Source organism: Aricia agestis, chromosome Z, assembly GCF_905147365.1.
Source record: "Aricia agestis chromosome Z, ilAriAges1.1, whole genome shotgun sequence".
Classification (NCBI taxonomy): Eukaryota; Metazoa; Arthropoda; class Insecta; order Lepidoptera; family Lycaenidae; genus Aricia; species Aricia agestis.
The window spans coordinates 29,470,565-29,497,951 of record NC_056428.1 but is presented as its reverse complement, the minus strand read 5'-3'; the positions used below and the strand labels follow the sequence as shown (position 1 = coordinate 29,497,951).

General features: G+C 37.0%; 1 protein-coding gene across 2 annotated transcripts; it reads right to left on the bottom strand.

Moving 5' to 3' along the window:
* Positions 1–1,218: 1,218 nt before the first annotated feature.
* On the bottom strand, positions 1,219–27,156 carry LOC121738922 (pyruvate dehydrogenase phosphatase regulatory subunit, mitochondrial). Of its 2 annotated transcripts, XM_042131200.1 has the most exons (16): positions 26,743–27,156; positions 26,267–26,479; positions 23,839–24,002; positions 23,540–23,673; positions 22,243–22,345; positions 22,005–22,106; positions 21,527–21,699; positions 13,284–13,476; positions 11,568–11,717; positions 10,388–10,545; positions 9,144–9,292; positions 7,897–8,194; positions 6,881–7,060; positions 4,977–5,177; positions 3,580–3,686; positions 1,219–1,480 (listed from the first exon to the last, which is right to left on the bottom strand). In XM_042131200.1, the coding sequence occupies exons 1-16, from the start codon at positions 26,985–26,987 to the stop codon at positions 1,348–1,350; spliced, it is 2,703 nt and encodes a 900-aa protein (XP_041987134.1). In that variant the 5' UTR covers positions 26,988–27,156; the 3' UTR covers positions 1,219–1,347. The 2 variants fall into 2 exon arrangements, with proteins under 2 accessions (XP_041987134.1, XP_041987135.1); XM_042131201.1 differs by lacking the exon at positions 26,743–27,156 and having other exon boundaries at positions 23,839–24,031; positions 26,267–26,341.
* Positions 27,157–27,387: the final 231 nt, after the last annotated feature.

The following is a 27,387-nucleotide window of genomic DNA, read 5'->3' as shown; positions in this document are numbered from 1 at the left end:
AGGTCCGATTTAAAAACTTATTTCAGTGTTAGATAGCTTATTTATCGTGATGATTCGCGCTAAGACTGACACAACCAAGGAAACTCAGGAAAATGGGGGGAAAACGGGGGAAATATTAGAAAGGGTTTATCTCACTAACTACTGGAGCAATTTTTTATGGCAATATTTGGCACAGATATAGAGTAGACCACGTGAAGAGAGTAGGGACATAAGCTATTTTTTATGGGAAAATGTACGGTTTCCGTAAAATTCCTAATTTACGCGGGCGAAGCCGCACGGGACATCTAGTAGGTATATATATCTGAAAATTTACTATGTTTTACTGTTTTATATTTTTCCTGTCGATTTTTACGGATAATTAAATTTTTTATACCCTCAATCCCGTTACCTGTAGCTTCAATAAAAAAAATAAACGCAACAGACATCTGTGAATTTCTCCGGTTAAAGTTAAAGCTAAAGGACGTCATATTTAACTATAACCTTAACTTTAACTTTAACCACGCTTTTGGTGCAACCCAACCTAAAATATGGAATTACCTACTTATGCGGGCGTATTCCTAATCAACTGCAAACAGTACACTGACCAGTGCAGTACTATAAAAATCTTTTGTTTTGATATCCAATTGTGGGGATATATGCATGGCGGCAGCAATCGATGTTCATTTGACCGAGCGAGGTGTTATGCCCGGTCAGGCCGAAGCCCACATGATTGACTTCAGCTGTCGTATTTATACCATAAAGTTAATATATACCTAGCGGAATAGAAAAACAAAGGCCAGCAAGCGAGATGTCACTATCAGTAACACTGCGTAGTAAAAAGAGACCTGTGATACATGACAGCAGAACTCTTTTTTGACGTCCAGTCGGCACGTGTAAATATTTACTCCCGTGTAATTACTTTATTCTTAGATTAGAATTAGGAAAAACCCAAATCAGCGTACTCTAATTTCCTTCGATTTGGAGTAAAACTATCGAGCAATGCTGAATGTGTGGACGAAAGACGAAGCCATGGGTTTTACTCTACGTGATTGCTCGATCGAGCAAAGCCGTATATGAGTACTTAGCATTAGATTATGAAACAGTTATACTCGAGTAAAATTTTACTCTAGTTTGGTCGAATCCGCGCTTATTAGGTAATATGAAATATTTAGGCTGTCTTCACATTGAGTCGCGCAGCTGCCGCACTACTCGCGACTTAATGTGAAGGCAGCCTTACACCATGTTTAAGGCAAATCATGTTGCTGTTGCTGTCTTTGACTGGTACAATGAAAAAGATAATTTATACCAATAAAAAAATCTGCCTTTCAACAACAGCTCCTTTTGGGGCACATTGTAAATTAACTGTTTTTATGGTTGATAGTGGCGGCCCAAGAACTGTTGATTTTCGTGGTGTCTTCTTGTAGCTTGATACACGTCTCTCTCTTTGTCTGGATACTTGGTCGGTAAGTTTGGTGAATGAAGATTCACTTTGGCTGCATACCTGTAAGAATACAATTGACATAAAGCTATCCGCAACTTCCCAATACAAAAAAAAAAAAAAACTAATTTGTATTTCTACCTATTTTCGTATTTTATATTTTTTTTATCCCTAGTCGTGACGTCACTAAACAGTTCAAACCTTTTTGTATGGAGCGTGGCATACCTATAGTTAATTTTCGTGTACACCTATGAAACATACCTACGTCAATAGACAGAGAAAATAACAAGCCGTGTTAGCACCTGCAAGACAGACGCAGTCTAAACATGTTTGCGAGGACTTGCGACAGATCTCGCTGCGGGTCACCGCAGATATACGGTCTAGTTTCGTAATAGCATTCATCCGCGAGCTTTATTGCAGACATTTATTGCAGAGAAACACGACATTTATTGCAAAAATAAATTGCAGGAATTAGTATGAAATGTAAACAATATTGCAAGAAACTCACGCAAGACTTCCGCGTGTTTGCTTGCAGGTAGAAACATGGCCTTAAATATTTCAGGTTGTATATAATAATTATATTATATACTTATCTGAAATAAAATTATTTTACATTTTCTGACTGAAATATGTAACTCAGAAAGTATATCATTTACGACATTTTGTCAAAGAATATTTATTGTTGGTAAACATCTTCTCTATCGATTGGCATATTGTGTTTCATAGGTGTACACATAGAATTATAACCTTTAGAAAAGGCATTCCATACAATCGTCAGCGCGAAAATGTGTCATCCTCGAAATGAGTGAGCTCACTCATCTGCGAGCAGTGTGCCATAGGACGCGGTGACAGTCGGACGTGTTTAATGCATTGATTACGTAAAATATGCATTGAAAGCGTAAAATGAGTGAAAGAGAAAGTAGTATATGCTATTACTGTAAGACAAAAAGGACGACAATATTTTCTCGATACACATTTTGCATGCAAAAACATTCCTACAGTTTTGATGGCGTATGCCATATCCAGTGTTGGCAACACTGTGTAGTAGAAGTATCTACGCTACCAAAGCAATAATTCAGTGCCGAATCAGCAAAAATTTGCGGCCTCACTCACATATAAAATGTCGTTTTTTGATGCATCGTTGGGTGTACATCAAAATACGACATTTTATATGTGAGTGAGGCCGCAAATTTTTGCTATCCGTACAATCCAATACAATAATTTTTAAAATACCGAGGGCGGAGAAAAAATATTACCAAATCAGCAAAAATTGGCGGCCCCACCCACGTACTTGCAAGTTTAGGTATTATCCCAGAAAACGTTCAAAATCTTTTCATCAATAAATTTAAAAAAGTAGTCAAAGAGCGTTTGTGTGCCAAAGCTTATTATAAGATCAATGATTTCATAGAAGATGGCACATCTTGGTAGTAGGATGGCTTCTTGCAAGGCTACTTCTACATTATTATATTATGACTTACAATTATGTATGTTGACATTGTATATAATATTAAGTTACAAAATTGTAAACTTTATTTTAAAAAGAACAATTTTTCTCTCACTTTTTTGGTAAAAAGTGGGACCCGTGCGAGTTTCTTACGCCGGTTCTTCTCGCCGGGGTAGTTCCCGAACCGGTGGTAGGCATCAGGTAGACATTCTGAAAAAATTTGATTGAAAACTCAGAAATAAAACATTTTTTATTTATTTATTTTATTTTATTTATTTTATGCCTATTAGGGTCGCTGTTCTTTACAATTTTACATTTAAAAATTAAAACCACCTCCAATATTATAAATTTTGCTAGCACCCCTCCCCATCCTTGTCAGACTTGTCCCCCCCTTGGTGACATGCTTTATGGACGATGGTCCCTTATCTGTCAGGTTCATATACTGTATCATGTATATTGTATACTCCATTTCATTTTAATCTGAACGAAAATAAAGCTTTTTAAGGGCGGATGTGAAGCTAGCAATTTTATTATTACGTAAATACGTAAGTATTTACCTGACAATAAAGAATACAATAGCACATTAATATGGTTAAGTTTACATTTTTTTCTTTAAATCTGAATTAATTTTGATGATTATTTGTAACTTGTGCTTAGTTTGAGATATCAGGATCGCGATAGAGAGGTTCTATTTAGCGTTCGTAAAGTTTTTACCTACCTTATACCAGCTATGTCTATTTCATAATGGCCACTGAGGATGTAATCATTAGTGACTCGCTGCGGGACACCATTTTCGTCTAGATTTTGCACAAACCCTAGGCAGACCTAGAAAAAAGATTATCACTTATAATACCACAAGAGCTTCAAAATTATCGGGTATTTCCCGATAGGTTCGTTGCAAACAAATGAAGGAGTCAAGTTTTTCAGGTTAAAAAATCACGAGCGCGAAGCGCGAGTGATTTTTCCTGAAAAACTTGACGACTTTATTTGTTTGCAGGGAACCTTGAGGGAAATGCCAGATAATTTTGAAGCTCGTGTGGTATTCGGGGGATTATTTTTCCGTCCCAAATGTCGGCCAATAGAATTAGAATTTGTTTTTTATATATAGCAACTACCAGAGAAAATTTTCAAAAAATTATCAGTATAATACCATGTAGGTTGTACCACGTGACGTCGAATGGTGCAATTCTATTGGTCGATATTTGGGTCGGAAAATTAATCAATTTTATATAAAATAAAATATTCTGGAGAAAAAGGCCTCAAGAGTAATTATTTCGAGAAACAGATAGCGTACCAAGTTTCTACGTAATTTAATCGGGTTACGTCAAGCCCGCCCTAGAGAAAACATTGAAATAGCCCGACCAAATGACGTCATCACTACATATTATAAAACGAAATCGCTTTTTCTGTCCTCGTGTCCCTTTGTTCCCTTTAATCTTTAAAAGTACGCAACGGATTTTGATGCGGTTTTCTTTAATAGATAGAGTCATTATAGAGGAAGGTTTATAAGTATAAAAACCATAATTAAATAGTGGAGAAATACTGTTATTTTTGATGTTTCTAATCTGATGTCGTAAATAATTACATTTTATCCGCTTACATATAGATTTATCAAAATAAGGTACTAAGTATTGTACACAATGAAAAGGTCTACAGAAAACTCCGCGATGGTGTATACATATGTCTATCTATCTCTATCTCTTATGGATATCCCACAATATCATTTTTTTGTCATTTACTTTTTACTACAAATAATGGCTAATTTTCGAAGCGATTTTAACTAATACGGCAATCGGCATTAATCCTTATTCAATTAAATACTTTAAATACATTGTTGATTTAATATAGATATAATATATGGCCCATGATTTAAATGAATATTTTCGAAGATATTACAGATTTGAAAATTGCGGGACGTAGCTTTTGCGGCGGTACCGAGTACCGACCAATGCGGGTCACGGGTAGTACTGAATATAAATTAAAACTATTGAATCGATTTGAATCATTTTTTCAGTGAGTGACATAGGCTATAATATTACATTTTATACCCGTGCGAAGCCGGGACTGGTCGCTAGTCTACCTATAAAACGATTCCTCATGCTACAAAATTCTTACCTGTTTCTTAAAAGTGAATCCGTAGCTGGTAGTTGTAGTCTGTCCACAATAGTTCCCGTCTCGGTAAATGGGTTCGCCACCCCAAGACCACAAGTCCAACTCGTGATCGTGGTCTGTGAGTAGCAGCTGTACATACTGCCGCCTGATGCCTTCCTCCCTCTGGCGAAGTAACGCGTCGCGCCCGATAAACGGTATGTCTTTCTGTGGAACAATGATCGTGTTTAGGATCGTAAATTCGAAAGCACAAACGATATGGAATAATAGTATCTCTATAATAATTTACTTAACCGATTCAATGCGGCGCACCTTTTTGAAGACTTTCAGTCGTGGCGGCATACAATTTTCCCTTGACACGTGAGCCGTGTTATGACGCCATAGGAGTAGATGACACGGCTACCGTGTCATCCGCCACGATCAAAAAGCTTTATGTTTTTTTTTGGTTTTTACGCTTGTATTAACTTAATTTATTTAATTGAACCCAAACTATTGTTGTTGACGGAAGGCTACGTTGTTTTAAGTTGATTTCGAGTAGTTTTACAAAGTGTAAACCTGAAAATGGCAGGTAAGCGATTTTTTTATTCAATGTTGCAAACCTTTTGTAGGTTTCAAAGTTAGAAAAATGAGTACCTACCTATATTAAATAGCTCTGGGTTTCCAAAGTAAATTATACGTTCGTAGATAAATTTAAAGAAGTTCGTAGTTAATATTTTTTATCCGACTTCCAAAAAAGAGGAGGTTATACGTTTGGCTGTGGATATTTTTTTATGTGTGTTCAACGATTACTCCAATGTTTGTGAACGGATTTTCAAAATTTTTCTTTTGTTGTATGGGGTATTTGTTCCGATTGATCCGGTTCCGAGTTGGTACCATGTTCACAAAAGTGGTGATCTGATGATGGGAACCATGAAGACTCCCAATATTACTTCTTTATTTTCTTAAAAGTTTATTATCAAAAGTATATTTATTATCCGAATTTATTATCAGAAAAAGTCGGACGCTCATACATTTTGACACGTCAGAATTCTGATAGTATGCGGGGTCCACAACAAAATGTATGAACAGAGTACGTTCCGGCGGGCGTCCGAATTTTAGTGATCAGAAATTTTGGATAATGTACGGTGGGCTAAAAAAGGAGACAGCACCTACTTTTTTCAATTCACAGAATATTCAGAGAGGAAGCCTATAAGCTTGTTTTACGTAGAAAATTTAAATGGTTTTGTTCGGAGTAGAACCTTTTAAAGTGTAATTTGAGGGAGATACAATCGCTTTTTAAATGACACGGCTCACGTGTCATACGCCACACGTTAAAAACCCATAAGACGCGGCTGCCGTATAATCCGCAATGAATGTACCTTTTAAAAAAGGTTGACGGCCCCTACTTTTATTCAATTTACAGAATATTCAGAGGCGAAGCCTATAGGCTTGTTCTACGTGGAAAATTAAGATGATTTTGTTCAGAGTAGAACCTTTTAAAGTGTAATTTGAGGGAGATACAATCGTTTTTCAAATGACACGGCTCCCGTGTTATGCGCCACACATTACAAACGCGTATGACACGACTCCCGTGTCATCCGCACTGAATCAGTTAAGCGCCCTTATACTTATTTTGTGACGACAACATCTGAAAGAACTGGGCGAAATAACTTTGTCCTTTCGCGAGGTTTAGAGGCTTATTATAAAATATATTAATATTCAACTTATCTGACAGATACGCCATATTCTATCTCTCAGATAAGTTGTGGATAGCTTATGCGGAACTTTTCAGTAAGTGGTGAAACAGGCTCTTAAAGTAACTAAATTCCCATCCAAATCGGTTTAATCCTTCAGTTACCTATATTTGTCATTTAAAGTCATAACTCATGTTCCTAGTACATGTTACTAATGTACAGTTTCCGTGTACTCACGTCGAATTTTACTCGCCATGTCCTGCCGCACTCTAGCGGCGTGGTCATAGTGTCGAGGTCCTGTCCCCAGAAAGCGAAGAACTTCTCCACTCGGAGCGAACGCGTGGCGTAGTAGCCCACGTGCTTGATGCCATACCGCTCACCCACCGTCATTAAACGGTTGTATACGTGGAGTGCGAACTAAAAAATAAAGCCAATTTAAAAAGTATAAACGTCAAAACATTGACATTACAACTTTTTAAAATTGCGTTTTAAAAAGTTCGAACGTCAAAATTGTGAGCACAAGTAATGAAATGCATGTTCATCGAAGTTACATCTTTTGGACTTTCTGGATTGTGTTTGTTTTTGTTTTCAGTCGACTGAACTGAAAAGTTTAAGCGTAAGGACACATCTGCCGAACGTACGGCGCCGAAAGTTCCGCCGACGCGACGGTATGTTACGCAGTTACGCTGTAACTAAACGCGGCGTAATTTACGCTGATGTGTCATTGAGAACTTGAAATACGTTGCGAGCGTATTGAGCCGAACGTTTGGCGCCGAACGTTCTGCACATGTGTCGCGACACTAAGAGTTGACTCTTTTATTTTATTGGGTTTATTGCTAAAAGTCTAAGGACAGCTACTCTTTTGCAATCCATCCAAAAACAGTTTTTACTTTATATTGTAAAATAAGTGTCAAAATGAATTTATATTTTATACTTTGACCTTTAACTTGCCAAAAAAGTAATAAAATAAGCAACAACCTTATTATTAGTCAAGTAAAACCATATTTTAAAATATTTACAGGGTGTACCTAACTAAACAAAGTTTGTGGTTTTTATGAGTCCCCTGTATAGTAGTACGCTAAAAGAGTAACTTTTTTCACTTATGTATGGGAACATTTATAACGCTGGGGCTCTTGCCCATACAAATTGCTCTTTCAGCGCTGCTTCTTTCACAGTAAACTCTATACAAGGGACACATCCTAAACTATTATCACTTTGTTTTGTTACAACCTGTATACAATACAAAAGCTTACCTCATTAGGTATATACAGCACATAGCCCAATTCTCCGGTATGCGTTAAGTTCATAGCTCGGATCCCATTGGCCAAACCCACGTCCAACTCCTTGAATGTGAAGAAGGGGAAATTTGTCGGTGACAGGTCAGTGTCAGTCAGCTCTGACAGCAAGTTCCTGGTGAAGGGCCCGAGTATACATATAGCTGTGTACATGGAAGTGACGTCGGAGAGAGTCACCGAGCCGTTGGCTGGGAGATGCTTTCTCAACCAGACCTGACAGCGCGTCTGCTGTATTGTAGGCGCTATCATCATGTAGCTGAAATAATTATTTTCATTGATTTATTTCATTTATTTATTTAATTAGATCTAAAGTTTACAATCATCAGCTTTAACCCGTAGTTGTGTAGACAAAATTAAACACTGTATTTTATTATATTATGTATAATAATAATAGATCCCACACCGGTTTCGGTGACGGTGGCCGGTTTCATTGAAACCAGGCCAGCTACGCAGGAGTAATTTTATAGTGCCCAAGTGTGTGCGCAATACACAAGAGCACTCTCTATTCCTTTACTCTCATAACCCAGTGGGATGGAAGGCGAGAGATCAGGCGCAGGACCGACTTTTTACATGCCCATCCGACGCATGCATCATCTTACTTGTCAGACAATCAGGTGATCAGCCTGCACTGTCCTAACCAAACTTGGAAATAACATGTTTCCAACGCGGGAATCGAACCCACGACCTCCGAGTCAAGAGCCGCGCTCTATACCACTAGACCACGGAGGCGTTGCATATTATGTATATTATGTATACTAATTACTAAAAGATCTACGAAAATGTTTCAGAGCGTTGAAGACGTGTGGAGGCACGTCGTGGAGGCAAGGATGCGAAAAATCTGTAACTAGTGACACTTCAAAGTTCACAAGATAGCGCTACTAATTACTATCTTGTGAACTACTTAGTAATTATTTATGCCACGCCTCAAAACAATCATGGGGGATATTAAGCTAATACAATATGTCATTTAGTAAAATTACAGCCAGCCCCACAGATTTTCTGTTAACTCTTCATTAAATTAAAGTTGTCTGAAGATGATCGCACATTTGTCACACATCGTACGCGCCGCATTTCGTGACGTCATTTCATGCAACGAATTCTAAAATCCGGCGCGTACGGTGCTAAAAAATGTGCGATCAGCTAATACGACGGAGAAGAGCCTTTAACCTAGGCTCAGTCACTCAAAAGGCAGCCTGTACACTTACTGGTTCTCACTTATCCTGGCAAGACTGCAGTCGTTTTCATAGCCACCCCGCTCGTTTTGCATGCCCGTGTGTATTATACTACCGATTGGCACGTCCACATCGTTGGAACAGAGATACTGCAGCAGATCCACCACTTCTCTGCCTTGGGACTGTCAAATGATTATCATTAGAACCTGATTCATAGTCGCCTTCAAAGTGACTTAAAACTTATCGAAAGTTTTATCGCTGCATACAGCATACTTTTTATTTAGGACCATCTCATACCTACTTACAGTGTGATAAAAACCTCGATTTTGTTTCACCGCGTTTTTCTTTCAAAATACTGTAGTTGATAGCTGTATAAACATTAGAGTAAAACTCCGAGATCGATATTCTTTGTATTTATTTTTTTAAAGAGTGTTTTTCTGGGTCATAAATTTGCATAAAAAGTTAATCAAGTAACATTAATTTTGTTAATACCAATTGAATAAGCACTTAATACTTTACTTTTTCTCCAAATTTGGTTAACCTACTGTGATCAAGTAGGGAGATATTAATTTATTTATTAATTTTAGTTTTTCATTTTTAATTTCGCGATTAGATCGAATTAGAAAAATTATTAATCCTTTATCAATGTTATTAAAAATCACACTCTAATGACCTCTGTGTTAAAAGTTATTTCCAATTAATTTTTTTTTAATAAAAATTAGAATTTTTTGTACCTAGCCAACCTAGGGTTTCGACCTAGGGTTTTTGTACCTAGGGATTGATCTCGGAGTTTTACTCTAATGTTTATATAGCTATCAACTACAGTATTTTGAAGGAAAAACGCAGTGAAACAAAATCGAGGTTTTTATCACACTGTGCTACCGAGTAGACTGGCGAGTGGCGAGACAAAGCATTGAGCGACAAAACCTTCTAAAACTATTTGTTACTTATTAGGCGACTGTCAATCTTGGTGTACATTATGTATGTACTAACTTGTGGCTCACTAGCGCCAGTCTATGTTAAATTAATCTTGAATTTAATATTATGTTATCTCTCTCTCTTTTTCGTATTTATGAACGTAAAATCTGTACAAGAATCATCCTTCAACTCAAATAGTAAGAAGATATACCTATAATAATCAAGAATGGTTAAACTATCCACACAATATCTTTTCTTTGGTGCGCACGGTGTGCACTGTGCTGTCATTCTGCATTAATAATTGGACAGCTTATATGTATCTAATTTTAAAGTCTAGCTTTAACCTTTCAAATTACTACCTGAATATCGATTTTCGTGAATGATGAGTAATCGGCCAAGCCCACCGCCTCACGACACGACCAGTACTCCCGCTGCACAGTCTCAAACCAGTGCGGCTTGCCAAACGTTTTAGTGTGGGCTATTTTGAATGGCAACGGCTTTTCCGACTCCGATTTATCTGAAAAGAAGTTTGAATTACCCTAAATTCCAGATAACTTTGGAAAAAAGCAGGGTAGATAATGCTGAGCGTAATTTGAGGATCACTCAGGGCAACTGGAGGGGGCAATCAATATCTACCAATAAAGTACAATAGGTAGTCTACGAACAACGTGATATAGCTGATAACTCCGTGGCCTAATGAACATACATAAATGTCGAGCACTACCGTATTGCCAAACAATACCAAAGCACTGCAGCTATGCGTGGCCTTTAATTTTTGACTAGCGTTATAGTAGGGGAGGGGAGGGTGCTATTTGTGTAGTCACTCGAGCGTCATGGAGACCTAGTAGGTTTTTTACATTAGGTAAAGCTGATTAAAAAAATAATAAGAGCGTTTTTTATTTTAGCGGTGGGTGCAGAAACTGCAGCCATTTTAAAGTGTTGAAATAGAAAATATATTCAGAAAATTGCTTAGGTATTTAGGTAAACTATAAATATATTTTAGACCACAAGGACTAAATCATTTAGTTTAGTGCCAAATAAAATATCTGCGAAGCTTAGTTAGGAAAATATTAAGCTTTATTTTTTATATTTCAAAATGTCTCTACAGGCTTACCTAACCTTTGAATCGTCAATGCTTTATATGGAAGCTTCTTTGGGGTATACTTAACATCCCCTAACTTAATCTGACAGATCCGATGAGTGATGACATTTCAATATTCAAATTCACATTTTAACCCACCACGTTAGAAATCTGATTTCTTCATGATTAGTAGACACATGTCGGAAGCCTGTACAAGCTTAATCTAACACGCTCGACCTTGTCCCGAAATCGCCTCTTCCCCTCCCCAACTATTATTCTAAAGTTGTAAATCATCTTAAAATAGATAAAGGATTTAAAGTTTACACGCTTTTTCTTCTGGAAACACTTCTGCAACTTGTCTTTTGGACCGACGCTATGGTGAATATTTGAAGCGACTTTAATATAGGGTTAAAAAGTTAACATGGTTTCTGATAAGACCTGTTTTGGTGCGAACTCACCTACAGTTTCAAACCACGTGGGCCTCTCGTATCCCATAACCTGTCCGAACACCGCACCATTGTCGCGGAGCGTCGGGTAGATGGGGGACAGACGCAGGTTGCGACCAGTCTCGAACTCGTAGAACGGATACGGCATCCCGTAATGCACACCTGGACAATGAGATAATATGTAATCGAAAGAGTCGATTGTCGAATATCCAGAATGAATTCTAATGGCGGAGCAGAGGACGCTACTGGCACATACAGTAAATAATCCGATATATTGCACACACACTGACCTCCAATTATATACGAGTACGCTGGATTTATGATACCCTTTGAATGACAGGTATTTTTTGTGCCTATTTGAAGCGGAATCAGCGCCCCCAATGCGAGGGATTAAATCTGACGTAAAAATGACGTTATAAGGTCGCCAAATTGGCGCTGATAGCAGTAGTGAGAGTACTTGGAACTAATACTAGTGATGACAACCAATAACGATTAAGCGGCCATTTGCAAGTTAGGTCAGATTTAGTTCTCTTCCCCCTCATTGGGGGCGCTGATTCCGCTTCAAATAGGCACAAAAAGCAGGTGGGTATCATTTAAAGTCCAGCGTACTTTTATATCATAATATCAGAATTTTTTAAGAAGCGTTGCCAAACGTAGAACAAAACTTTTTGTTTACTTTCTATGCTGGTGCTACCTCTCGTGGAAATATTGCAGTAATATTATACCCTATTGAAAACTTTAAAATACCTACTCATGTATCATACATAACTCAGATCCTTTTTTTATGCAAGGCCCAATTCTTGTACTTTCGATCGTCGTTTAATTTTAAAAATAAAGTGGAACATACTGTTTAGATTAGCATGACGTGACTGTGATCGATCGCACTATTTTGAAAGTCGTATAATACATCGTCTTGGATTCGTACATAAAACAAGTCAATCATAATTTAGTCGCAGCTTTACAATAATGATCGATCCGAAATTCAACATACTAGAGGTCATCGTACAATACGCCAACTCCACTCCAACCCAACTCACAGCCTGGCATGGAAATGTACCTAATCTTTATATTGTTAGGACATACGAGTTAAGTCAACTCACACGCAAGTTATTATAGTAAACAACTAAGCTACATAAGTACATACTTACATCTGAAAATTCAATGCCAAACTGTGAGTTGTGGTTGGCATCGAGTCGGTGTAATGTGCGATGACCTGGGGCCCCGTATTTAAATCTAAAACAGTTTTAGATTGAAAAAACGATTGGTACGGACAGGGCCCGAAGTATTCTCCCCATCATGCTCCAACAAAACATGTTCATCCATACTAATATTATAAATGCGAAAGTATCTCTGTCTGTCTGTCTGTCTGTCTCGCTTTCACGCCAAAACGACTGAACCGATTGCAATTAAATTTTGTACACAGTTATTCTAGAGTCTGAGAAAGGACATAGGCTACTTTTCCATTCTGGTGTAGCGCGGCCCTAAGAGGGGTACCACTTACCAGGGTTTTAAAAAGTTTTTAAATTTGACACAAATTTTGTTGACACCGCGCGCTATAAACTAAAGTCCACGCGGACGAAGTCGCGGGCAACAGCTAGTATCTTATATGGTTTTCTGTATTTAAAGGCCGGCAGAAATTATCTTTGCCCGGAGCGACTAAAATATAGCTAGACCGGGCCTTTGGTACGGAAATTTAAATACGGTTGGTACACATGGTAAGTTACTTACCAGGCACCTCCTTCATCCTGTCTCTCAGGAAGCGTTTATTGTTGTGGAGTCCCAAGAAGCGGTTGATGTCTAGCTCGTACATGTCATATTTGGTGTAGCCGTCGACGATCTCGTCAACAGTCGCCTCTGCCACTCCCCCAGCAGCGGATATACCTACTGTTTTCATCCCGGCAGCCACATGGTAATTGAACATCTAGGTTAGGTAAAAATGGGTAAGTTTCGAGACAAAACCGTGGGAGAAGGCACGAGGGTTATAAAAATATTTGATCCACGCTTAAGCCGTGTGCTGTTATTGTCTTAAAAAAAGGAACACGTTTGACGTGGGAGAGCCATGCTTCGGCACGAATGGGCCGGCTCGGCCGGAGAAATACCACGGGCTCACAGAAAACCGGCGTGAAACAGCGCTGGCGCTGTGTTTCGCCGAGTGAGTGAGTTTACCGGAGGCCCAAACCCCTACCCTTTTCCCTTCCCTATCCTCCCCTATGTCGGTTTTATTGATAAAATTATCTAACGTCTCTTCACGACCATATCTGCTACAGTAACCTGCTGGCGTACAGAGGAAGCGTTATAATTTAAATATTAGCAGAGCTGACCGCCGACATGTAGAGTCAAACGTAATATGGTAACATGGATTGCTTTAAACGTGCAGCAAATATTTTATTAATAAGGCCCAATGTGTTTATGTGACATCGTATTATTATAAATTGTATTTCAAGTTCCGTGCCACTCTCACGGTTTTGACCATACAGGGTATTACGGGGTATGATAAATATCATGGGTTCCCAAACTTATTTTGTCTACTGCCAATTTTGAGAACAAATTATGTTTTAGCGCCCCTATAAGTGCGTCCAGATGAAATAAAACAGTCCTCAAGCCTCTACACAACACCTTCATTTTTTTCTGGGTCCCAGTTAAGACCTTCAGCGCCCACAAGGGGGGGTTTATCACCCACTTTTGAAAAGGCAGATCTATATAATAATATATGATTATTTAATATACTTAACAACAAATAATTTACTGTAAATAAAATCAAGTTACAGTTGCTTAATCGTATTTTATCGTTATTTACATTGAAAAACTATTATTCATCACAAGTGTTTTTTACGATAAGTGTAATACCAATTTAATATAATATAAATTACTTAAATAATATCTTATCAGTTATCTACCACTTAAAATAGTAGAAAGTTAAAGACGTTAATGTTGTCTACCTTAAAGGTAGACAACCTTATCTATTTTATAGGTAGTACCCTAAGCGAAACGAATAGGTATACGAGGAAGAGACAGAGACAAAAAAGGATAAAATTAACTGCTTAATTTTTCGGACTCCATTTTCATAGCTTTTAAGATATTAGTCTACACAATAGAAAACTAATTTAGAATTATTTAATAATAATTGGTACTTTCTACGTAAAAGCCATCACGAAGCCTCAGTTTTAGTACGAAAGGTGTTTATTGTTTAGTTTAAATATTATGTAGTAACTAGGAACGCTCACGCTAGCTCGATCTAAGCCGATTGCACAATATAAATATACAGTAGACCATATTCGTTCTAGACGACCTATTAATCAAACGCACATTATATAACTAAGCGTGACTATAATATGACATCTTTATGACGTGGCACATGACAGACAATATTAGCGATTATGAACTTCACGTTTAGGCGGTGTAGAGCAGTATTTTTAGGGTTCCGTACCCAAAGGGTGAAAACGGGACCCTATTCATAAGACTTCGATGTCTGTCTGACCGTCTGCCTGTCTCCAGGCTGTAACTCAAGAACCGCTATAGCTAGACTACTGAAATTTTCACAGATTGTGTATACCTGTTGCCGCTGTAACAGCAAATACTAAAAATAAAATAAAGTTGATATTTCCCGTTCCCAATCACGTTTCTTGTATGGGAGCCCTTCCATAGAAGAAACGTGATTTTTTTGGCCTTTTTTGCTCGTAATCAATAATAGTTAGGCACTTGAAATTTTCACAAAATCCTTAATTATATTTGTACTGTAAAAATCTATACTAATATTATAAATGCGAAAGTATCTCTGTCTGTCTGTCTGTCTCGCTTTCACGCCAAAACTACTACACCGATTGTAATGAAATTTTGTACACAGATAGTCTAAAGCCTGAGAAAGGACATAGGCTACTTTTTAACTGGAAAAGGGAGTTGTAAGGGGGTGAAAATACGTAAATTTGGTCAAATTAAGTTAGTTCCAAAAACTCAAAATAGATGGCACCAAGAGTCCCCTAGATCGCGCTATTGCTTGCTCATGCGTATTTCTATAAGAGGTGGTACCATGTTAAGTCAGGTTTTTCGATTCTTTCGATTGTTATACACGTTATTAACTAATAACTCACTTACCAACTTAGATTAGATATCAAATTCAAAAACAACAGCGCCAAAACGACTGAACCGATTGTAATGAAATTTTGTACACAGATAGTCTAAAGCCTGAGAAAGAACACAGGCTACTTCTTACTGGAAAAAGGGGGTGTTTATGCGTAAATTTGTTCAAATTAAGTCCGTTCCAAAAACTGGAACAGATGGCGCCAAGAGTCGCATAGATCGCGCTATCGCTTGCTCATAATATGTATTTCTATAAGAGGTGGTACCATGTTGAATTAATATTTCGATTCTTTCGATTGTTATACATGTTAAGAAACAACTCACGTACCACCATAGAAATCAGAAACAACAGTCTACAAATAATAAATACTAAATAGTTTATGGCCATTGGTATTGGGCAAAACTAAAGTTGTCTGTTGTGTAATGCATTATGCAGCTAAGTTGTGTAACGCTAAATAAGCTATAAAAGGTATAAAAAAGTTTAATTAAAAAAAAACATATTATGTGCACACTACACGGCTGTTTTGGGTATTTTGATTTAAGGGGTACCAGGGTTTTAAAAAGCTTTTGACACCAATTTTATTGACGCCGCGCGCTATAAACTGAAGTCCACGCGGACGAAGTCGCGGGCAACAGCTAGTTAATAATAAAATTAAAATAACGTAAATACTTATTTAATGGGGGTTCCCATACAAAAACACTTTTTTGTCTACTTTCACTCTATACCGGTACGGAACCCTTCGTGGGCGAGTCTGACTCGCACTTGGCCGATTATTATTTTTTACACCCCCAGTATGAAAAAATATTATGCGATACCCTTTGCTTTTTTTCATGATGTATGTTTATGAATATATCCTTTTGTTAACATTCTCCTACATAATATTGCATTCCTTATAATAATAATAATATTTTTATTTATTTCTTACCACATAATATTAAAAGACAGAAAGTAGGTACATAATTATAGACACAAAGTAGTATGATTATAGATAATTGTAGATAAAGTAGTATAATTATAGACACAAATAGGTCGACAAATAGCACATATTTGGTAGGTTTCATGTGGGAGACTGGTGCCTAAACTGGGCGTGAGCCTGTATTTCAGGAAATATATCGTTTTTTTATTGGAATAATTCTTTTGACCTTTGGCGACCGCCTTACAGAAGCTTCGCTACCAGTGGGTACTGTGGTACGCACTCCATAGGTTGAAAAACAGTGGTGTAGAGGGTCATATTCTCCAAGATTGCTCATCGACAACTTCGCAATCATGGTAATAAAAACAATGTAGTCGTGTGCTCCGCTAGAGTCTAGTACAAAGATTTTATAAACAGAGTTACGCTACTGTATATGTTTATACTGTGTTATAGCATGTCCGGGCACCCCAGAGGCCCAGACACTCAATCTATAGCTACGTTGAATACTGCAAGTAATCAATAGGCCATTGTAGGGGAGCTAGGGGCCGCCCGTTACAGTTAGATATTACCTTTTGGAATGTAAATGCATCGTCAAGAACAGGGATCACCAATTAGTTTCGCTCGGCTCCGTTTTAAGACATGAAATGACCTTCGTCCACACATTTTATTAAAAATATATATTAAACGGTAATTACGAAAATTACAAAGGTATTTATTTAGATATCAATGAGATGCGATAAAAATTAATCTCTCTGAAGTTTGGAGTGAAGTATTGGTGCAAGCTATAGATATTGATTTTAAATCCTGGAGATGTTGAAGCCTTAAGATGAACGAAGATCATCTTCGAACATGCTCGGTCCACACACAATGGGTCGGCGGTCCGAATGCGGATCGCGGTCCGCCATTTGTTGACCCCTGGTCTAGAATTAAAGCAATGCAAGTTGCAACCCCAAGTTCAATTTGATTTTATGTAGACGCATAGGGCTGCCAGATGTTTGGATAAAGACGAATATAGTTTAACTGCCGCACTCACTCAGACTATCTGCCAAACTCTTCATTAAATCTTATATCTTTAAACGAGCAATTCTTGTATTGTATTGTCATATATAATAGGAATCTCGGAATCGGCTCCTACGATTTTCATGAAATTTAGTATATAGGGGGTTTCGGGGGCGATAAATCGATCTAGTAGGAATCATTTTCAGAAAATGTCTTTTTATTCGTGTTTTATCAAAATAGTATTATTATTGGCGAATAATAATACTATTTTGTTAGCAACGAATTGTTTTAACGACCGGCAGATGGCGTTATTAAGTAACACGAAGTCAATGAGTGTTTGCTATACCGAGCAAAGCTCGGTCATCCAGGTACTTAAAGTTAAATCATCATTAAAATTCTCTGAGTGCCGCCCTAAATCAATACTAGCGGACATTTGGATAATAACCGTTATAACTTTATAAGTATAACTAGATGTCCCGCGCGGCTTCGCCCGCGTAAATTAGGAATTTTACAGAAACCGTACATTTTCCCATAAAAAAATATTTTCCCCGTTTTTCCCGCATTTTCCTGAGTTTCTTCGGTCGTATTAGTCTTAGCGTGATAATATATTATATAATATAGCCTATAGTCTTACTCGATAAATGATCAATCTAACACTGAGATAAGTTTTTAAATCGGACCTGTAGTTCCTGAGATTGACGCGTTCAAGCAAACATACTCTTCAATGTTGTTATATTAGTAAGTACCTGATGGACTTGTGTTACAGGTACCAGACAACGGAAATATATTTAATACTTTTATACTATACATATATTTAAGATTTTTATTATATGATACACATATTTAATACACATCCATGACCCAGGAACTTTGAAAACTTTTTGTTCCGTCGGCGGGATTTGAACCCGCAACCTCCGGCTTGAGCTACCAACGCGCTCACCACTGAGCCACAGAGGTCGTCAAACTATTTTTAGACATAAAATAAAGATTTTTTTTAATTATCGCTTGACAAACTCGAGTCTCGATCTAAAAGACTATGAAATGGTATAATATGGTAGTGATGATGATGATGATGATGATGAATGTAATTTGCATAGTAGCATATGGTTCCTGTTCTTAAAACAACGCCGAAACTCCCAAACTTGTATCTATAAAGAATCAAGAGTTCTCTCAGCACCTTCCGAACCACGGTATACCAGGTATATCTCGGTGCAAAATCTTACTTGTTGGTAGCATATGCTTAGAATACTTCTCACGTAACCGAAGTCACCACACGTTTCCCTATAAGTTTTGAGGAGTTCCCTCGATTACTTATGGATCCTTCATCAGATCACCACTTTTGTGAATATAAAAATCGGGTAACATACGGCGGAGTAATCGTTGAATATAAGAAAACGAACATAACACCTCCCCCATTTTGAAAGTCGGTTAAAATTGTAGCCTATGTGTTATTCTGATGTATAAGCCATATTATTGTAAAGTTTCATTAAAATCCGTTCAATAGTTTTTGCGTGAAAGAGTAACAAACATCCATACATCCACACATCCATACATCCAAACAAACTTTCGCCTTTATAATATTAGTAGGATGTAGCCTATAATATATTATCACGCTAAGACCAATAGAAGCGGAGCACCAATGAAGAATGTTTCAAAATCGGGTGATTTTTCCTATTGTGCTGCGTAAACGATAAAAGTTTCGCAAAAATTGGCAGAATTTTCTTTATTTACCCATGAATTAGTTACTCTCTCGGGTCTGTGGCTGTTTGGTTGTTCGTTTTGTTCGGTGTTGCTATGTGTCTGTGCGGATGATTTTCTTGCTCTCTGTATTCGATGCCTATCCCTATTCTGGCTGAGGCGAGCCTCACGCTCTACAGATGATTCTCTTTCTCTCTGTATCCGAATTATATCATTTTTCCGACTGAGGCGAGCCTCACGCTCTACAGACGATTCTCTTTCTCTCTGTATCCGAATTCTATCATTTTTCCGACTGAGGCGAGCCTCACGCTCTACAGACGATTCTCTTTCTCTCTGTATCCGATTTCTATCACTATTCTGGCTGAGGCGAGTCTCACGTTCCGTTGACGATTCTTCATCTCTTGCTGAACGTGCTCTTTTGGCATTCACTGTACTACGACCTAAGCAACAAATAACCCAATCGCAAAGCAAAAACAAAAGTCCGTTTTTCTAACGCAAGTCAAATATATTTTTATCGACAATTCAGAAACCAAAGAACCAGAAACAATGAATATCTGAAAGAAAGCGCTGTGGTTGCTCCTCTGCGTTACCGTCTGCACAACCACACAATGACGAAATACACTATCTACTACAATAACATAAGCCCGAAGCTTATGAGAGCCCCCGGCCGGTTCTGCCGTAACCGCTATGTCCCTCGGCCGCCGCCGCGCGACATATTTTTTGATTCCGCGTAAGTTTATACGTTTGAAAACTTCTAAAGTATTGATCGAAATTGTATAGTGTAAAAGACAATTATAATCTACATTTAATGTCTTAGCTTCCAAACATGTTTATTTGGATAAGGGTTAATGTTGTAAATTGTTAAAATCGCTTCGTAAATAAGCCATTATTTTTCGTAAAAAGTAAAGAACAAAAATGGCTATTGTGAGTTATCCCTAAGAAATAGACATATACCATCGCGGACTTTTTTGTTTACCTAATTAAGGTGTACAATACTGTAGTACATTATTTTGATCTATCTCGTAGGGTTTAGCCAGCGTTTGCAATATAAACGCAAAAAAATGAATTTATTTACGACATAACATTAGAAACCTCTAAAATTATCAGTGTTTCTCTACCATATTATGCATATGTTATACATATAAACCTTCCTCTTGAAACACTCAATCTATTAAAAAAAACCGCATCAAAATCCGTTGAGTAGTTTTAAAGATCTAAGCATACATACACACATACAGACAGCGGAAAGCGACTTTGTTTTATACTATTTAGAGATATATTGATATTCATTCTTTCGACAACAGCCGAGAAAAATTAACGCTCGGTTTCTGCGTAATGTCAAAATCCTAACCTAACATAGGGTCGTTGCGCCTGCCAAATCCTACAGGATTTAACACATACTTACAAGTATGTGTTTTTAGTAAAATTTTCAGGTAGACATTAAACTACTTTATTGAATGATTGATGGGATTTATCAATAAATTAAAGGTCTTAGTTCATACATAATAAGATTTGCCACCATGATGCATTTTTAATTTATTGATAAGTTTAACCATCATTAAATAAAATAGTTTATTGTTTACCCCTGAACATTTTACTAAAATACAGGATTTGGCAGGCAGGCAGACCTTACGAAGCGAATCAATAAATCCTTGTAAATCCCCCGAAACTTGTACGCTCTCTCGTTGGCAATTGAAGACGTATTGTGATTTGTGGATAACTAACAATTTATAACATAATAGCAATTACTATTTTTTCCTTGTTATAACTTAGGTATTTCTTTTTATCTGACTTATATATTTGGCTTTACATAAGATCGTCATTTTTTAATTTTAAATAATTTTCCCGGTTCTAAAACCACCATTAATGCAAAAAAACTAAAAATTTTAAATTGCTAGACACCCACTGGCCACTTCGTCGACTTATGTCTTCAGTTGGCGAAGCTTTTCGAATAGAATTCTTGTTGCAGTATGTTTCTACGAAACGTTTGATCACCCGAATTTAGCAGGGCTAGGAGCTAGCCTCTATTACAGCTGTATTCGCGAGATCCAACTTTTCGCAGTAACAATGACAGTCTTCTTTCTCCACCATGATTGGTCCTTCAACATCGTTGCCTGGTCACAGCGACCTAAAAACACTGTGCATTCTCCTTCCATTTCTGCCGAGCGATCTTAAAGTCGTACGCGACTTACACCTTCATACTATCGTAATTCGTAACGTTTTCTAACCGACTCCCAAAAGGAGGAGGTTATATGTTTGGCTGTGGATATTTTTACCACTCACCTCGGGAGTCTCGCCAAATATCCATTTACAGTCGGGGGAGAAAGCTTCCAGCCCATTGCATAGCTTATGTAATACAGCTTGGTTTAAGCTCGGCACACGTTTCAAAAGCTCCTGTAGTAGCACATGAAAATGATCCCAGTCCTCTTGTATACATCGCTCCGCTGCATTTGTTACTAAAATTGACGTTTTAGGTTAGTGATACAGATCTTCTGATACAGAGACAAATTGAAAAGCATTTAAAACATTAAGGCCCAATTTCACCAACAAAATTAATGCTATCACGTTACCTTTTTCGTTTTTCATATCAATGAAAGAGTATGGAAGGTGTTAACACTAACAGACATTGGTTAAATTATTTTATAGAAATGTTTCAAATAGTGACTCTACGCTGTTCGTTTTATCAAATGTAAATAAGCAATCAATATGTCTACATATAATATTTCCATGAAAGAGTAATTATTATGAGTTTTTAACTCACTTTCTTCTTCATAAACAGGTTTTGCTACTGGTTCAAATCCTCCGGCTAAGATGCATCCATCTCTTTCTCTTAAATATATATACCCATCAGGATCTCTCACAACTACAAAAAATGAGGAAAATAGGTTTAAATTGTAACAAAATTAAAATGGAAATCTAAGAACATATTTGTTATAATTTATATATTTAATATGTTATTCAACCTGTCGTCGTCGTTATACACTGTGTTATATCATTACCTGGTGTCATAGGGTCCAAATTTTCAATTTTCTTTGTGTGCAAGTAGTAATGTTCACATGGCAGCAGGGGAACTTTCACTTGTGGCTTAGCCAGTTGCCCAATCTAATAAATTCAAAGTCACACTTTATTATCTATACTAATGTTATAATTCTGCAGAGTTAGTTAGTTAGTTTGTTTGTTTGAACGCGCTAATCTCAGGAACTACTGGTCCGATTTGAAAAATTCTTCCAGTGTTAGATAGCCCATTTATCGAGGAAGGCTATAGGCTATATTTTATCACGCTAAGACTAATAGAAGCGAAGAAATAGAGGAAAATGTGGAAAAAACGGGGGGAAATTATTTGAAACGGCTTATTTGAACGCACTAATCTCAGGAACTACTGGTCAGATTTGAAAAATTCTTTGAGTGTTAGATAGTCCATTTATCGAGAAAGGCTATATTTTATCACGCTAAGACTAATAGGAGCGAAGAAATAGAGGAAAATGTAGAAAAAAACGGGGGAAATTAGTTGAAAGGGCTTATCTCACGAACTACTGGAGCAATTTTTCTGTTATTTGGCACAGATAAAAAGTAGACCACGTGAAGGATCATAGGCTATTTTTTGTGGACTAATTTGTCTGTGAAATATCTAATTTACGCGGGCGAAGCTGCGCGGAACGTTATATTTCGCGTGGTCACGACATCATGCGTAAACGGCTGGACCCATTTTGCTGAAATTTGGAATAAAGATACTTTGAGTCCCGAAAAAGAACATAGGATACATTTTGTCCCGGAAAAATGTACGGTTACTGCACAATATACTTTTATGATTTGCGCGTAAACGACTCAATCGACGTACGGGAACAACTATAAACTAAAGTCCACGCGGACGAAGTCGCGGGCAACAGCTAGTAATATTATAAAGCGGAAGAGTTAGTTTGTTTGTTTGTTTGCACGCGCTAATCTCAGGAACTACCGATTCGGGCCGATTTGAAAAATTCTTTCAGTGTTAGATAGCTCATTTATTGAGGAAGGCTTTAGGTTATTTTCTATCACGCTAAGACTAATAGGAGCGAAGAAATAGAGGAAAATGCGGAAAAAACGGAGGAAATTATTGGAAATGGCTTTCTCACGAACTACTGGAACAATTTTCCGGTTATTTGGCACAGATAAGAAGTAGACTACGTGAAGGATCATAGGCTATTTTTTGTGGACTAATTTGTGAAATAGCTAATTTACGCGGGCGTAGCCGCGCGGAACATCTAGTTTAGTTATAAATACCAAACAAAGCAGTAAAATATTTACGAATAGCCATACCTGTCTGGCCCAAAAACCGGCACAATTAACAAAGTATTGGCACTCAATAAACCCTTGTGTGGTGTTGACTCCAGATACTTTGCCATTCTTGGATTCAACACTAAGTATAGAACAGTCTTCTTTTACTCCGACACCTAAGAATATATTCTGAATTTAATTGGAGATGATTTGATAAAAAATCCTCTTACTATTGAAATTAAAAAGATCCACACTGCACAGACATTATTGTTTAAATGTCTAATACTTAAAAAATGTCTCTAAACATAATTTTATTAGTATAACTAAAAAAAAATGTTTACCTTTGGCAACTGCTTCTCTCATCAATGACATACAAAATAAATGTGGGTCCCCTACTCCATCTCCAGGTATCCACAAGCCCCCTAATATATCTTCCACGTTAAGCATTGGCCATATCTCTTGGCAGCGTTTCGGACTTACAAGCTCACAAGGTATACCCCACGAACTGTCTAAGACAAAAATCCATTTCAGGATCTAAAATATCACTCATAATTAATAATACTTACTACTTAAGGCAAAGTGCAGTTATTATTAATTTTGTGCAATATAGTAGGTATTATTTATAACACAATTTAAATAAGACAACCTCTGTGGCTCTGTGGTTGGAGCAGCAGTAAGTGCCACCTCCAATCACAGAGTTCCAAGGTTATGGAGGTGTATGATATGATAAAAATCTTAACTTTATATGTACTAGAATGAAAGTATGAACATAAAAAAGATGGGACCAGACTGATGTGGTCTGAAGTGTGCAATAAATAGTAAAAATAAAATAATAAATAAAAGTGTCTAAAATTAATTAATATACTATTATTATATTATATTAATTAATAACCACTGGAAGGATCGGGCTGAAAATTATCATATAGGTAGATGTTATGACGTAGGCATCCGCGCCCGGGCGCGCACTAGCGGCCAGGCCGCGACGGCCATCGAAAGTATGGTGTGGCCGCTGGTGGCTGGGGCTAAGAAAGGATTTTGATAAATTTCACCCCTAAGGGAATAAAATAGGGGACAAAAGATTGTATATAATCTATACTAATCTTATATCTTTAAACGAGCGATTCTTGTATATATATTTATAATATATATAATTGGAATCTCGGAATCGGCTCCAACGATTTTCATGAAATATAAATCAGTACTTTAACTATGCAGTGGCGTAACCTTAAACCTATCAATGATAAATAGTTTATGGGTAAAGTTGTGTAATTGGGGGGCACATTGCAGAGCTGTTATGATTTAAGGACGCTATCACATTTTTTCACAAATATCAGCGAGTTTCAGGTATCATTTTAAAGAATTAGGAATCACACTGCAAGGATATTTTGGTTTCAAATGAAAGATAATATATTCATCTCCACGTCTATACTATAAATTTTTTATAGCCGCATACAAAATTTTCAATAAGTTTTACCACTTTGGAAGAGTCTCTCTCGCAAACTATTTAGGTTAGAAAAAAATGATTTTAGAAACTTCAATACGATTTTAAAGACCTATTCATAGATACCCTACACGCATTGGTTAGATGAAAAAAAATTTTTTTTGTTGGTTTAAGGTTTACCATTTATAACGTATAAAAAAAAAACTACTTGCTAGATCTCGTTCAAACTAATTTTCATTGGTAGTTTTTATAGTAATGTACATCATATATTTTTTTTTAGAATTATCGTGCCCCTACTTTAGAAGTTATACAAAATTTTCAATAAGTTTTACCACTTTGGAAGAGTCTCTCTCGCAAACTATTCATGTTAGAAAAAAATGATATTAGAAACCTCAATATAATTTTTGAATACCTATCCATAGATATCCCACACGTATAGGTTAGATGAAAAAAAAAATTGTTACAGTTATACCTACGGGGACCCCTAACATTTTTAATAATTATTCCATTTTTGTATCAAAATCTTAATGCGGTTTACAGACTACATCTACTTACCAATTTTCAATAGTATGGCTTTTATAGTTTCGGAGAAAAGTGGCTGTGACATACGGACGGACAGACAGACAGACAGACAGACATGCAGAATCTATAAGGGTTCCGTTTTTTGCCATTTGGCTACGGAACCCTAAAAATGGGGTTTGATTAGATTAGGTACCATTATAGCTAAATACACTGAACTAAGGAAAATAAATATACAAAAAAATTGTTGCCCTATACGAATAGCTAAATATTTTATATAAAAATAAATAATATTTCCATTTATAAGAAAAATACGAAACGCTCTCAAATTTCTTCATACATTTTCGCCCTATCAAGAAAGCGGCGAGCATCGTAACAGCCACTGTACAATGCGCGCTGATATTGAACGTTATTTTTATGCCTTAAGAGCTCACCTGACTCTAAAAATCAAACATCATCCTTCTCTCTTTACACTCACGCCCGTCTTTCATATGCCAGGTGAAAAAGGACGGCGCGGAATCATCGCCGAGTTAGTTTAACTTGAATAAAAGACGAACTATAATGATTATGAAAAAAGTGTTTTGAGCAAGTTTAGGTTTTATCAATACCTTTTTAGATATTAAAAAATATTAAAGAAAAGACAGCAAACTTCGAAGAAGAAGAGTTAGTAAAAGAAAATCACTGTATAATGACAAAAAAGTATTGATTTTTCTTCTCTCCATTTAACGACAACTCCATATAACGTCATAAAATGCACGGTCCCTTCAGTGTCGTTATATAGAGTTTACACTGTATTAGTAGTGACTTACACTGATTGACTCTTCATTCTTCTGTACACAGTCATTCTATCTCTCGTCCGAGCCAACAGTAATGATCCACATTGCTTCCATCCTGTCGCTCTTCCTTGTGCTTCAAGGTCTTGCAAGAGTTTTATTGAAGATTGAGCTATTCGTACTTGAGCTAGGGAGGGTTTGAATGAACCTACTAAGCCCGATGAATGCCATCTGCTGCCAGCACCAATTCTGTCAAACAAATAAATTAAGTGGTAAGTATAACAAAATAATATAATAGTAAACAAATTATAAATAATGTTTCTATTATAAAAATATCATTTTGGTATTTGAAACAAAACAACAACATTTAACAGCAACACAAACAATGCCATTGCAATTTTGATTGACTGGAATGGGATTGTTATATAAGTAGCCTGCAGCTGGTTTTTGCACAAAAGGGAAAGCCTGGACTCTAGTAATCTTACTATGGTAATTATGAAAAACTTTCTTACTTTTCTTTTTCTATAACTATTGTTTCGCCACCCCACCCTCGACGTGCCAAATGGTAGGCCACAGCGGCCCCCATCACTCCTCCCCCACATATTACAACTTTCGTCTTCGATGGCAAGGAAGTTATGCACCCGCTAAGTCGTTCCTCCTTATCAAGTATGTCGATGCTCGACAAATATCTGGCTGTAAAGTTGCTGCTGACTGCGCCATACTTTCGGAAGTTATGTCTCACCCGTCTTACTAACATTATAAAGTAATTCACTCCTACGTAAGTGCAAAGTCCTTATGACATCAATAACTTAGCAGGTGCTCGAAAATTATTTACTGCACAATGCATCTACTACGAATTACGATAGAACTTACAGGACAGCAAACGGGACAGAACACAGACTACTTAGCACAGATTACTAGTATATATTTGTAGACTACTTAAGGATACGACAGAAGCAAAATATGCGAAAATCGAACTGAAGAGTAGACAACTGACATCTGTGTTTTGACAATTGAACTTGACAGTATTTTTGACACTGACATATAAAAAAATAAAAATAATGCCATGAAAGTCCTAAAATAAGTCCTAAAATAAAAAACATTGTTGCAACTTGCAACTTGTGGTTATCATGATCAGCCCTTAAACTTATAATAAT

Coding starts and splice junctions, on each gene's coding strand:
- LOC121738922 (XM_042131200.1), bottom strand. CDS start 26,987: ATGTTAGTAAGACGGGTGAGACATAACTTCCGAAAGTATGGCGCAGTC. Junction 10,546..11,567: donor CACGTGGTTTGAAACTGTAG/GTGAGTTCGCAC, acceptor ACTTCTTTTCAG/ATAAATCGGAGTCGGAAAAG. Junction 9,293..10,387: donor TCACGAAAATCGATATTCAG/GTAGTAATTTGA, acceptor ATCATTTGACAG/TCCCAAGGCAGAGAAGTGGT.